Genomic DNA, 13,572 nt, shown 5'->3' on the forward strand with positions numbered 1-13,572 from the left:
CCTCCCAGCCTGCAGAACCTAGCAGGACCTGGGGGCATCTCGGGAGTCAGGAGTCATGCCGGTGACCTTTCTCCCTCTCCCCTATAGCAGCAGCATTTGTGTGAGTTATAGCTTAACAGTGCCTCCCTCTCTGACCTCGAATCCCACGTTCTCCCCAGCTCACCCCACTGCACGAGCCCACTCACTTCTCACTAATGTCCCAGAGGGTGCCCTGGGCTGCCATTCAGGCCACAAGCAATTAGCAAGCCAAGACTCCCAGGCTGGCAGACTCAGCTCCCAGGCCCCCCTTCTCAGGTTACTGGCTCTGGCTGGGCAGCCCGTGCCCCCTCCTCTCCCACTAATGTATTTGTACTCCTTGTACCTGCTTGTATTTGTCTTGTATTTGGCAGAGTCGGTATTTACCTTGGCTCAGCCGTCCTCCTGATCCACACAGCGGACCGCGTACTGCTTGGGAGGGAGGCTCCTTTGGCCCCATAAAAAGGTAACGTTGGATGCTGACTCAGAGATCCGTGTGCGCGTGTGACCCACTCCTGGGGAAGAAAACATTTCATCCTCCCCCGGAAGCGTCAGAGATAATCACCTGGCCCCGTCCAAGAAGGTGTAGCCTGGGTTAGAGATCATAAACTAATTCGAGGAAAAGATAACTAAGGAGGGCCAATAATCCAACTCCCCCAACCCCACCTAACCCCAGCAGCAAACCCAGAAATAAGAGATTAAAGGCCAGACTGAGGAGAAAGGCACTGACACCCAGACAGGACACACACGGGACTTTGGTCCAGACAGGGGCATGAGGAGGAGCTCCAGCCAGGGAGGCGCTGAGATAAGGAGATAGGATCACTGAGTTAAGGCTGTGGGGCCCGTAAGGGCAATTCAGACCAACCCGCTCCTTCTTGTAGGCCAGGGAACTGCTGAGGCCCAGGAGCCAGGCAGGCAGCGGGTAGCGCGGCCAGGACTGGAGCAGGGGCTCTGGGAACCTCCGTCCACGTTCGCCGTGTGGCCCTCTGCCTGTCTCCCCTATCTGAAGGTGGCCCAGGAATCGAACCAGGAGCCCGGCCCACAGTCAGGGTTTCTTAGGTGCTTCTGGAAGGTGGGGAAGGGCGGCCACAGGAAGGGGCCTGATGCATGCCCCACCATGCCACCACCCTGCCCTCAGCTCCCCTCCTCCACCCTTTAGACAAGAGGAAGCAAAGCTCAAGATTTAAAAAATCCTGGTAGAGGCAGCAGGGAGCGACTAAGAAGCGCAGGGGTGGTGCCATTCAGTTCTCACTCTGAGCGGCGGTTCGGTGTGTGTTCAGTTTGCGAAACTCATCCAACGTCAGGTTCGTGCTGACCCCACTGTTGTGTAGGTACGGGATGCTGCCAGGGCACTTTTCATACGGGCCCACAGTCCCCACTCCGCCACCCCTGCCACTGCCAAACTCAAGCCCATCCCCCTCCCCACCCCCATGTTCCCAGAGCTTGTGTGCACACACACAAACACCCACACGCGCATGCAAACACATGCGCCACACTGTTAACAGTTGCGAAAGGAAGTGTAATAGGCACATCTCCACTCAGTGAAACCTGGATGTCTGGCTCTCCTGCCCCAGCTCGTCCCCCAGTTGTACATAAGCCCTATCAGGGCCAGGCGTGGTGGCTCATGCCTGGAATCCTACCACTCTAGGAGGCCAAGGCGGGAGGATCGTTTGAGCTCAGGAGTTTAAGACCCGCCTGAGCAAGAGCAAGACCCCATCTCTACTAAAAAAAAATAGAAAGAAATTAGCTGGACAACTAAAAATAAATATATAAAATTAGCTGGGCATGGTGGCACATGTCTGTAGTCCCAGTTACTCAGGAGGCTGAGGCAGAAGGATCGCTTGAACCCAGGAGTTCAAGGTTGCTGTGAGCTAGGCTGACGCCACGGCACTCACTCTAGCCAGGGCAACAGAGTGAGATTCTGTCTCAAAAAAAAAATAATAAATAATAATAATAATAATAACACTGCTTTCCGGCACAGGGATGGGAGGACTGACTCCAGGAGATACAAGGACGTGCCTTAACACAGGGCTTGGCACACAAGGCCTCGGCTCTATGACATTTTTTATCTAGATGTGAGGGAGCCAAGAACCTGCTAATTCTAAAAATAAGAAGAGCTAATTTGAGAGCACAGTATGTGCTATGCAGAGTTTTCAGCCCCGTGTGTGTGTGAGATACACACATATACATTCATACATATTTATTCTTTGCAACAACTCTAAGATAAGGTAATAAAATTAGCCGTACTTTGTCAAAGAGGAAACCGAGGGGCAGAGAAGTTAAGCTATATGTGAAGGAGCAGGATTCCAGCCCGGGCTGCCTGGCCCGGGCCCCAGGCTGTTAACCAGTCCTCGCTCACAAGGCCTGCCAGACAGCACTCTGCCTCTGCCAGATGCCCCACCCAGCAGGAATCTCCGCCAGCTCTCCCCGGCAGACATCTGCCGGCCTTTTCCCGAAATTCTTGGGCCAAGGAAATACCAGGCGTTTAAAGGGTCAGGCAGGGACTCTCTCTGGAATGCACAGAGCCTCGTGCTGGAGCTGCCCTGGGAGCGTCTCCCAGAGCTCTGAGGCACAACTCACCATCCACCAGCAAGCGCACAGATCCCGCGGGGTGGCCAGCCCGGTAGCACGTGTAGTTTCCAGAGTCACTGAGCTGCACCGACCTCAGAAGCAGCCTCCTTCCCACGCCGGCCTGTATGCTATGGTGAGAGCCCACGACGGGATTTCTGAGCATCCAGTGAACGGTGGCATTGTCTTCCGGTTCTGCCCCTGGGCAGGTCAGGGTAACGCTGTCCCCCGGCAGGCTGGTCAGCACATCACTTGCCACCTCTGGAGAGGGAGAAAACACTCAGTAAACCCACAGCAATCCGAAGAGGGGCTTCGTTCTGAGCTGGGGAAGCCACAAGCCTCGGTACTAAGCAGGAATCGGCTCAGGCCACCGTCCCCGCTGCCTTGACTCAGGCAGCAGCTTCCCGGTGGCCTCAGCAGCCTGGCCCTCGCCACCCAGCTGTCTGCGTGGAGTGTAATTACCAATTGCATGTCTGTCTTCCCCTTAAGACTCCAAGCACCACAAGCACAGGCACCCTGTCTTGTTGTCTGCTACAATCCGGGGCCCGGAACGTTGCCTGGCACATGGCAGGGGCCCACTGAGCACTCCATGGATGTGTGAATGAATGAATGAACGTGGGAATGAATGCCAGGCACCCAAGTGGGACCCCCAGGGTGCACAAGTACCTAGGGTATCTCAGACTCACAGGGTCTTCCCTGTTTCACAGATGGTAACTGAGGCACAGAACAATCAGGAGACTTGCCCAAGAGCACCAACATGTCAGCTGCACAGCTGGGACGTGAACCAGGTCTTCTGATTCTCTGTTCCACACTCCCTCCAGCACCCTACACCCACCTATTACACCGCTTAGGGCAATGCTGTTTTTATTCTAGGGACCAAACTGGAAGGTAAAGAAGAAAAACAAATGCATTCTCTGCTCATCGAAAAAAATTGTGTGCTATTCTACTGTTCAAGGAAAAGGAGATTGAAGATTAAAGAAACAAGCAGAAAAATTTTTTTTGAGTACAGGTTATACATTTATAAAATGTAAGATAAAAATTAGCCCAACCACCTTGAACTCATTTATTAACCAATCTATTAAATTAGTCCAACCAGCGGAGGGAACAGAGGCCAGGGAACACAACCATGTTTTCTTGTTAAGCCTTCAAACCAGATGCACAACCATTTATTAGCAAGCAGCAGCGATCAGTCTGGCCAAAGATACGGGAAAGGCCCAGCAGCTGCCTGAGTGTCTGACCTCACCTCCCCGCCCATGCTCCTGGGACTGAGGACTAGCACAAATGTCTCTCCATGGCCTGCAAAGTCTTCTTGTTTGGGAGGAGGTGTTTTTATCTCATGCTTGTTGGACTGTCCTTCCTCCCACCACATCCAAGGTGGCTGTCAGAGAGGAGGGAGTAAGGATCAGTAATTCTGAGGCAGATAACAGTCCCAAAGCCAGAGGAGGCTGGCAGTCCAGACTGGCTACTGGTCACAGTCCAGAGACCAGGGACATAGGTATCAAAGGGGCAGAAACAGTTTCTGCCTGTCACTGGGCCCTGCCTGCCTGTACAGACGCCCTTCATTCTTCCTTCTCACTCTACCACCTGGAGCCAGAGCTCTCCACTCTGGGACCTTCTACCCCAAGGCTGGCAGAAAAGCGACAGATGCAAGGCCAGGATGCAGTCAGTTGTCTAAGGCTTTCTCTCTTCACCAGCCCTGGACTTTGGGTGAGAAAGTTGGTTGAACTGTCACCGTGCAGCCAGGCGAGTTTGGGCAGGTTCCTTAGACCCCCTGGTGGCCTCACTTCCTCCATGGTGGGCAAGGAAGGCCCTCCCTCTGTCCTGCATTGGACAAACACTGGAGGAAGCCTCAGCGGCCAGGCACCAGTGAGGAAGCCACAGTCAGGCATCAGAGAGACCCTGCCCTTGAGGATGGGGTTGTATTCGCTGCTGCAGGGCTAGGAGAGACCACACAGTTCGCCCCTGAACATCAGCGAAATCCAAGTCCCTAGAAGTTGAAATCCACTGAGGGCAATAAGGGATTGCCCAGAGGGCTTAAAAGCCTTATAAAAAGCCCTAACTACAGCACAGCTCCCACAAATAACCTTTGACAACGTATTTCTAACATTTCAAACATTGTTTTTCAATTACATAATACTGAACACATGCAAATTAATATATGTAATGTACATAAAAGCTATGAAGCATAAAATACCCAGGGGCCCCCACCAACCCAAAAAAATAGCACGATCATTGTCTCTGAAGCTCACTCTGGGCTTCCCCATCTTCCAGCTTCCCCACCTATACAGTGTTACATTTTGGGTTTATCACTCCCTTACTTTTAAAAAATAGGTTCACTACCCACAGATCCATAAGTTTTTCTTAACTTTTCTTGATTTTTGAGTGTTATATATATGGTTTGTATATAGTCTCCTGTAATGTGCTTTTTTCATTCATACGTCTCTATGATTTATTTACATGTAGTTACACAGTTCATTCTTTTTCACTGCTATGCAATATTCCATTGTTCAGCCCTCTCATTCTCCCATTGAAGGAGGTTTGGGGTCATTTCCAGTGGTTTGCTGTATCAAAGAGTGTGGCTATCAACTGTTGTTTTTTTTTTTTGGAGACAGGGTCTTGCTATGTTGCCCTGGCCGGTCTCAAACTCCTGGGCTCAAGGGATCCTCCCGCCTCAGCTCCTAAATAGCTGAGATTACATACACCCTGCTTCAACTTTCCTGTTCATGACTCTTGGTGCACTTGCCAAGAACTTTCCTAAGAATGAAACTGCCGGTCCTGGCATGTATGTGACATGTGTCCCTTTCCTTCATGACTGAACACACAGTCCAACGTGTGTAAGTCCAATGAGCACCTGCTGGAGGCAGCAGCTTGCCATATCCAGTCCATGTATTGACTTCCACCCGTGCCTGAATGAGGTTGTTTAGAAGATGCACCTTCTAATCACTGTATATCAATATTTTCACTTTTCCATTTTGCACTTGATAAAGCAGCCATAAAAATAAAACCTAACGTGGACGTCGAGTTCATGCACAAATTACAAACTTGTAGGAACAAAGATGGAGACACTCCCAAAAGAGAATTGTCTGCCAGTACAATGCTTGCAACATCCCTCCACCATCTGACAAGCAGAAATCAGTACTCACAAGGCAGTTTAGGAGCATCAGTTCACAATGCACACAAGTGCGGCTTGCACGAAAGTCCGGTGTAAGGGTTAAGGACCACGGACGGCTCATCTGCTCACCGGCATTCTCACAGAGCACAGTCCTCACCTACGTACAGGTCCCGACCATGACAAAAATGTAAGTTCCTGCCATCCACTCATCAGAGAACTCAGCAGGTGCTTAATACATGTTTGTTTAATGTAGGGCACCTAAGAGGTCAAGGACAAGGACAAGGTCTCCACACTGAAAACTCCCAGGAGTACCATTCACAGGTGACACAAGGGTCTAGGTAGTGCCCCCTCATGTTGTGCAACGGGCAGACCCCACACTAGGATCAGAGGAACCAGCTTTTTACAACCAGGAGATGCCAAGGAAGGAAACTCGGAGTCTGGAACCAGAGGGAGCTCTCTCTTCTGCTTCTGCCTTTGCGAGTTCCAGAAAATATGTCTCTCTGGTCATTTCCCTTAGCCCCGTTCAGATGGAAGCTCTTGCCATGTTTAGTGGCCAGCCCGAACAATAGCAGGGGCCGTTCTGCTCCAGCACGCACTAACAATGGCCGAAGTACTTGGGCAGCTCAGAGAAACACCAAATAAAAAGACTTTTTTTTTTCTCTTCCACAAAAGCAGAGCTGCAGAGAGCAACATAATGGCCACTTCCTCTGCCAAGGAACTTGAGTAATGGTTTTCTGAATCTTTAAAACTGAGTCACTATTTTTTAATAGGGAATGATTAATTATAAACCACCCATTGGCAAGTATTGCCTGTCACAGCTCTGCTTCAAAATATATTTCTTCTAGAACCTGTAAACAACACTGTGTAAATTATGCTTTTAAAAACACTGTATGGGCTGGGCACAGTGGCTCACGCCTGTAATCCCAGCACTTTGGGGGAGGCTAAGGTGAGAGGATTGCTTGAGCCCAGGAGTTCAAGATCAGTCTGGACAACATAGCTAGATTCCATCTCTACAAAGAAATAAAAAAGAAATTAGCCAGGCATGGTGGTGCATACCTGTAGTCCCAGCTACTCAGGAGACTGAGGCAGGAGGATTGCTTGAGCCCAGGAGTTTGAGGTTGCAGTGAGCTATGATGATGCCGCTGCACTCTAGCCTGGGCAACAGAGCGAGGCCCCATCTCAAAAATAAATTAAAAAATAAATAAAAGCACTATATGCAGAATGATCACAACAAATGCTCATAGAAGAAAGACCATAAGAAAATATACTTGCTATAAAGTCAGAATGGGCAGCACTGCCTCTCCCCACCCACACTCGGCCCTCTGCCTTCCGACCCAAATCTCTGAGTCAGCACCCAGGACACCAGCTGGCAGTGGGGGAACCTCAGAGCACTTCCTTGAAAAAGAAAAAGTGACATTCACAGAAGTGGCCTCCCAGTGCCTCTGCCCCCGTCTCCAAATGATGGTACTAGAGATGATTTCTTTCTCTTCCCTTCATCTTTCTGTAGTTTTTGAATTTTCTATAAATTGTCCATATTACTTAATGAATAAACTATATACATATATATATATATAAACAAGCTACATAGCCTGGGTTTGGGTTGGGTTTTTTTGTTTTTTTTTTTTTTGATTACTCAAGTGCAGTAGTGAGGAGGGGGGAAGTAGCAGAACAAGGAGTTCAATCTGTAACTGACTGTGAACAATCAAATGAAATAACTCACTACCTTCGGACCAGCCACATCTGAGTTCTTACTTCTAGGGAGGAGGGAGGAAGCAGGACAGAGCAATGGGCCCTGGGGGATAGGGGCGGGATGAGGGTGGATTTTTCAGGACAAGCAGCTTCTGAGAGCACCCACCCACCCTTGTTGCTCTATGTTCCGCTCAGTCCGGGTCGCTGCACCTGTGGCCCATCCTTCCCCTGCAGGCCTGATGAACACGAGGCACCAGCCCTGGGCTCAGCCTTGATTCCTGCCCTCGCCCCCTCCATCCCCATTTCTCTGTGCCCTGGGAGTCTGTCCCTAAGTAGGCCCCTACTGAAAGAGAAGAACCAAAAGGGTGAGACGCCAAAGGAACCAGGTGAGGAGCGAGCTCTTGAGAGCACTCCTGCCTGCTCCTGGGAGAGGCCGGGCCATTCACACACTTGCGCCTGAGCCTGACAGCGTTGCACAGGAGGCCCTGGGAGAAGATGGGGGCGTGGGGGAGGCATGGCTGGTGCTGCGCACCCTGGCATTTAGCAAACAGCACACAATTGAGCATCTACCCATAAGTAATTGCTCGGCTGTTTGGAGCCAGGTCTGCAAGCCTGTGCCTATCCCCACCTTAAGAAGTCAAGAATTTTTGTGCACCCATGATATGCAAGCCCAGAAGTTCCTAATCCAGGGGAAAAAACTAGCAGTTATCAAATATCTACTACACACTGGCACTCCTTTCCACCTTCCCATATAGTAATCTTGTTTAATCCCCACAAAACACTGCAGAGAACTTAAAACTACCTGTAACACAGGCCACCCTGAGATAAGTGTCCCCAACACATTGAGGGAGCTGAGAAGAGGAATAAATCATTCTAAAAAGGGAAGAGAGGCTTGATTTGGACCTTGAGAAATAAGTGGGAGTTTGGTAAGTGGAGCCACAGGGAATGGCATTCCATAAAGAGGGAACAGTAGTATATGCTAAGGCATCAAGAAGTGAGAGTCCACGTTGGGCACAGGGGCTCACGCCTGTAATCCTAGCACTCTGGGAGGCTGAGGCAGGAGGATTGCTTGAGGCCAGGAGTTCAAGACCAGCCTGAGGAAAAGCGAGACCCTGTCTCTACAAAAAATAGAAAAATTAGCCAGGTGTGGTGGCGTGCACCTGTAGTCCCAGCTACTTGGCAGGAAAACCCCTTGAGCCCAGGAGTTTGAGGTTGCAGTGAGCTGTGATGATGCCACAGCACTCTAGCGTGGGCAACGGAAACCCTGTCTCAAAAAAAAAAAAAAAAAAAGAAATGAGAGTCCTGGGGAGGGCCAGTGTCTAGAGTATCTCAAACACAATAAGGAGGAGGTGGGACCTATGGGAGAACATGGAGGGCGTAAGCATCCCCCAAGGGGATCAGACCTGACCCTGCAGGCAGAGAGAAGCCCCATCGAAGGTATGTGCAGGCTCAGTGCCTTCCCCACCTCTGACTCCTGCCCCTAGGACAGGAGCCAACACTGCTTCTTCCTTATGTTTCTCCTCCAACCACCATGAGGGTGAACCAACTGTCCCCCTCCCGGCTCCCAGTGCATCACAAAGCGGCAGAGAGGCAGGAGAAAGGAAGGGGCACCCAAGGACTGTGAGCCTTCTTTGTTCCTGCCAAGGCCAGTGTCAGATGCAGGGAGGGGGCACCCTTGATCCCAGGCTCCTGAGAAGACGTGGGATTCTACAGAGAGGATGAGAAAGTACCTCACCTGGGACTAAGATCAGAAAAGGAGGCAGTATCACCTCCTGAAAACAAACTTCCCAAAAGCTCCTCCGCGACAGCCAAAGGCACTTGATGTCTGGGCTGGTCACCGTTTAGTCACTGACTATTAATTGGGTGGGGTTGGGCTGACACAAATATGCAGTCTGTCTTGATTTGTTCTTTAATATAAAGTACATCTCTTTGGCACAGAGGAAGCAGCTCTGTGTTGTCAGGAGACCCGAGTCCCATTCCTGGTCTTGCCAATGACTCACAGGCAGTGGTGGGCATGTCACTGACCCTGGCAGGGCCCACTCGCCTTCTCTGTGAAATGAGGGTTCAGACTGGGATCTGAGGCCCCTGCCGGCCCCCACTCCGTGGTCCAGTGTCCCATCACGCCGAGTCATTAGCTCTCAGAGGACAGGAAGCACGTCTGTTTGTCTCAGACAATATCCAGCTTGAAAACACACAACTAATCTGTGGATCCATTATTTTAACAGTTGATGACTTTGGGAGAGGGATGATGGCTGGGTCATCCCAGTGCCCTCAGACAAACACTCCTCTCTCTCCGGACAGCTCTAGGCGAGGGAATTCCCAGAACCTCCCTCACCTCCCATTCCGCAAGGAGAAGAGAGCCGAGGTCCTAGTGAATCCCAGCAATCCCACAACTCCCTGCCCCTGATCCCACTCCCAGGGGCATTGGGCCCCCACCACGGTCCAGACACCCCTCGAGCTGGGACTTTGCAGCACAGCTCTGGGAAGTGGGTCTCTCCACATGCAGGACCTAAGGTTGGATGCCAAAAACCCAAACTGCTTCGTTGTTTTTCTACTTTTTTCCCTCTTCAAGTAAACTTGCAAATGTCAATAACCAGAGAAAAACACGCACACGGAGACACGTATTTCTCAACTCTCTTGCAGCGTGTTGCTGCTCTTGCCAGCAAAAACAAGTTCAGCTTCCTGGCCCCGTTTATGTAAGCAGTGAACCAGCTGCCGGGCCTGCCACCGAGGACGCGGGCTCAGCTCGTGCCTGCTAATCCCACCCCACTGCCCCTGTTTCTGAGCAAGGACATGGGTCCCAGCTGGCCTCGAGCCAGGATGGCTTCCAGCCTCACTTAGCCCCTCGGGCTGCAGAGGCACAGGGTTTTGGAAGGGGTCAAGAGACCAAGATCCTTTCTCAGCAACGAAGGCCTTGATCTGAAAGGAGGTGGGTGTTGAGATGTCTCCAGGAGAAGAATGTGGGAGCCTCAGGTCCAAATGGAAACAAATGCAGAATTTGGGCCCACAGGGGCTAGGACAAGTCCCCAGTGTTCTTGGTCACCTGTCCTTGCATTCTCCAAGGTCTCCCGACTTCAGATGTAACAATCCATGACCAGTTAGGGCACTGACCCTGTGCCATGAGTTTTACCCAAGAGCGCTCTACCCCTCACAACAACCCTGCTAGGGAGGGAGTCTTGTCCCCATTTCACTGTTGAGGCAATAGAGGTCAGAGAAGTTAAGGAACTTGCCCAAATTCACATAGCCAGTGAGGGAGGGAGTCTGCTTGGACGGGAACCAGGCAAGTGCTGCCAAGGCCGGTCTCTCTCCTCAACCCGGGGAACCTCTCTATGCTCCATCCTCCGCTCCCCTCCCCTGGGTTACACTGGTCCCCATCTCCCCTGTCTCCCACTTTCCTGTCCCCTCCCTGCCCTTCTCACACCTTTCCGCCCTGCACACAGGCCTGGGAAAGGGAACCTGAAGTTTGAGGGGTGTGTGAGGGGGAGGTGGCCCCCCCCTCCCAGCCTGCAGAACCTAGCAGGACCTGGGGGCATCTCGGGAGTCAGGAGTCATGCCGGTGACCTTTCTCCCTCTCCCCTATAGCAGCAGCATTTGTGTGAGTTATAGCTTAACAGTGCCTCCCTCTCTGACCTCGAATCCCACGTTCTCCCCAGCTCACCCCACTGCACGAGCCCACTCACTTCTCACTAATGTCCCAGAGGGTGCCCTGGGCTGCCATTCAGGCCACAAGCAATTAGCAAGCCAAGACTCCCAGGCTGGCAGACTCAGCTCCCAGGCCCCCCTTCTCAGGTTACTGGCTCTGGCTGGGCAGCCCGTGCCCCCTCCTCTCCCACTAATGTATTTGTACTCCTTGTACCTGCTTGTATTTGTCTTGTATTTGGCAGAGTCGGTATTTACCTTGGCTCAGCCGTCCTCCTGATCCACACAGCGGACCGCGTACTGCTTGGGAGGGAGGCTCCTTTGGCCCCATAAAAAGGTAACGTTGGATGCTGACTCAGAGATCCGTGTGCGCGTGTGACCCACTCCTGGGGAAGAAAACATTTCATCCTCCCCCGGAAGCGTCAGAGATAATCACCTGGCCCCGTCCAAGAAGGTGTAGCCTGGGTTAGAGATCATAAACTAATTCGAGGAAAAGATAACTAAGGAGGGCCAATAATCCAACTCCCCCAACCCCACCTAACCCCAGCAGCAAACCCAGAAATAAGAGATTAAAGGCCAGACTGAGGAGAAAGGCACTGACACCCAGACAGGACACACACGGGACTTTGGTCCAGACAGGGGCATGAGGAGGAGCTCCAGCCAGGGAGGCGCTGAGATAAGGAGATAGGATCACTGAGTTAAGGCTGTGGGGCCCGTAAGGGCAATTCAGACCAACCCGCTCCTTCTTGTAGGCCAGGGAACTGCTGAGGCCCAGGAGCCAGGCAGGCAGCGGGTAGCGCGGCCAGGACTGGAGCAGGGGCTCTGGGAACCTCCGTCCACGTTCGCCGTGTGGCCCTCTGCCTGTCTCCCCTATCTGAAGGTGGCCCAGGAATCGAACCAGGAGCCCGGCCCACAGTCAGGGTTTCTTAGGTGCTTCTGGAAGGTGGGGAAGGGCGGCCACAGGAAGGGGCCTGATGCATGCCCCACCATGCCACCACCCTGCCCTCAGCTCCCCTCCTCCACCCTTTAGACAAGAGGAAGCAAAGCTCAAGATTTAAAAAATCCTGGTAGAGGCAGCAGGGAGCGACTAAGAAGCGCAGGGGTGGTGCCATTCAGTTCTCACTCTGAGCGGCGGTTCGGTGTGTGTTCAGTTTGCGAAACTCATCCAACGTCAGGTTCGTGCTGACCCCACTGTTGTGTAGGTACGGGATGCTGCCAGGGCACTTTTCATACGGGCCCACAGTCCCCACTCCGCCACCCCTGCCACTGCCAAACTCAAGCCCATCCCCCTCCCCACCCCCATGTTCCCAGAGCTTGTGTGCACACACACAAACACCCACACGCGCATGCAAACACATGCGCCACACTGTTAACAGTTGCGAAAGGAAGTGTAATAGGCACATCTCCACTCAGTGAAACCTGGATGTCTGGCTCTCCTGCCCCAGCTCGTCCCCCAGTTGTACATAAGCCCTATCAGGGCCAGGCGTGGTGGCTCATGCCTGGAATCCTACCACTCTAGGAGGCCAAGGCGGGAGGATCGTTTGAGCTCAGGAGTTTAAGACCCGCCTGAGCAAGAGCAAGACCCCATCTCTACTAAAAAAAAATAGAAAGAAATTAGCTGGACAACTAAAAATAAATATATAAAATTAGCTGGGCATGGTGGCACATGTCTGTAGTCCCAGTTACTCAGGAGGCTGAGGCAGAAGGATCGCTTGAACCCAGGAGTTCAAGGTTGCTGTGAGCTAGGCTGACGCCACAGCACTCTAGCCCAGGCAACAGAGTGAGACTCTGTCTCAAAAAAAAAAAAAAAAATCCCTATCAGACCTACCATGTTCCAAGAAAGAAAGACTCAGCATTATAAATATGTCAGTGTTCCCTAATCAATCTCTAAGTTTACTTGATCCTAATAAAAATACCAATAGGACTTCTTTTTTTAATTAGACAAGTTGATTCTGAACTTCAAATGTAAAAGTAAGTAAACAAGGATAGCCAGGAAAATTCTGAAAAAGCAGAAGAAATGAGAGGGAGATTAGCCCTACTTTAAAGCACATTATAAAGCTACAGTAATTAAAACAGTGCGGTACTAGCACATGAATAGAGAGACAAAACTATAGAGGAGACTAGAAAGTTCAGAAATAATAAAAATCAAAAATAGCTTAGTCTGCACTATTGAACTTTATGGTTTAAAATGGTTAAGATGATAAATTTTATGTGTATTTTGCAACTTTTTAAAAAAATAGCTTACTTAGTCTGAGTGCTTACTACATACAGGCACTATTCTAAATGCGCTACATGGATCAACCAACTTGATCTTCCCAACAGTCTCTCTGACAGAAGAGGAGGCTGAGGTTATATAGATAATTAGGGATGAGCCTGGATTAAAATCCAGTTAATTGGGCCTCAGAATTTATGCTTTCAACTACTCACTATGCCAAGAGGCAGTACAAACCCAAGTATACAGGAATTTGGTAGGTTTTAAAGGTAACTTTTAAGATAAGTGGGGGAAAGATGGATTGTTCTATAAACTGTAAAAGAATATCAGGTTACAA

The 13,572-nt window shown here is 51.0% G+C and overlaps 1 protein-coding gene across 4 annotated transcripts in view; it reads right to left on the reverse strand.

Moving 5' to 3' along the window:
• IL6R (interleukin 6 receptor) overlaps positions 1-13,572 on the reverse strand; it is a 50,833-nt gene that overhangs the window by 28,321 nt on the left and 8,940 nt on the right. For 3 of the 4 annotated variants that reach the window (XR_001138079.1, XM_012658896.1, XM_012658899.1), the window contains exon 2: positions 2,596-2,844. Coding sequence is in view for 3 of the 4 variants with exons in the window: in XM_012658896.1 (XP_012514350.1) it covers positions 2,596-2,844 (249 nt within the window). In the remaining variant the exon portion in view is untranslated. Of the gene's footprint in view, positions 1-2,595; positions 2,845-11,281; positions 11,535-13,572 lie in introns of those variants that run through there. The other variant, XM_012658898.1, reaches the window with a different exon arrangement.

This window comes from Propithecus coquereli, unplaced genomic scaffold (genome assembly GCF_000956105.1).
Source record: "Propithecus coquereli isolate 6110/MARCELLA unplaced genomic scaffold, Pcoq_1.0 Scaffold59, whole genome shotgun sequence".
Taxonomy (NCBI): domain Eukaryota; kingdom Metazoa; phylum Chordata; class Mammalia; order Primates; family Indriidae; genus Propithecus; species Propithecus coquereli.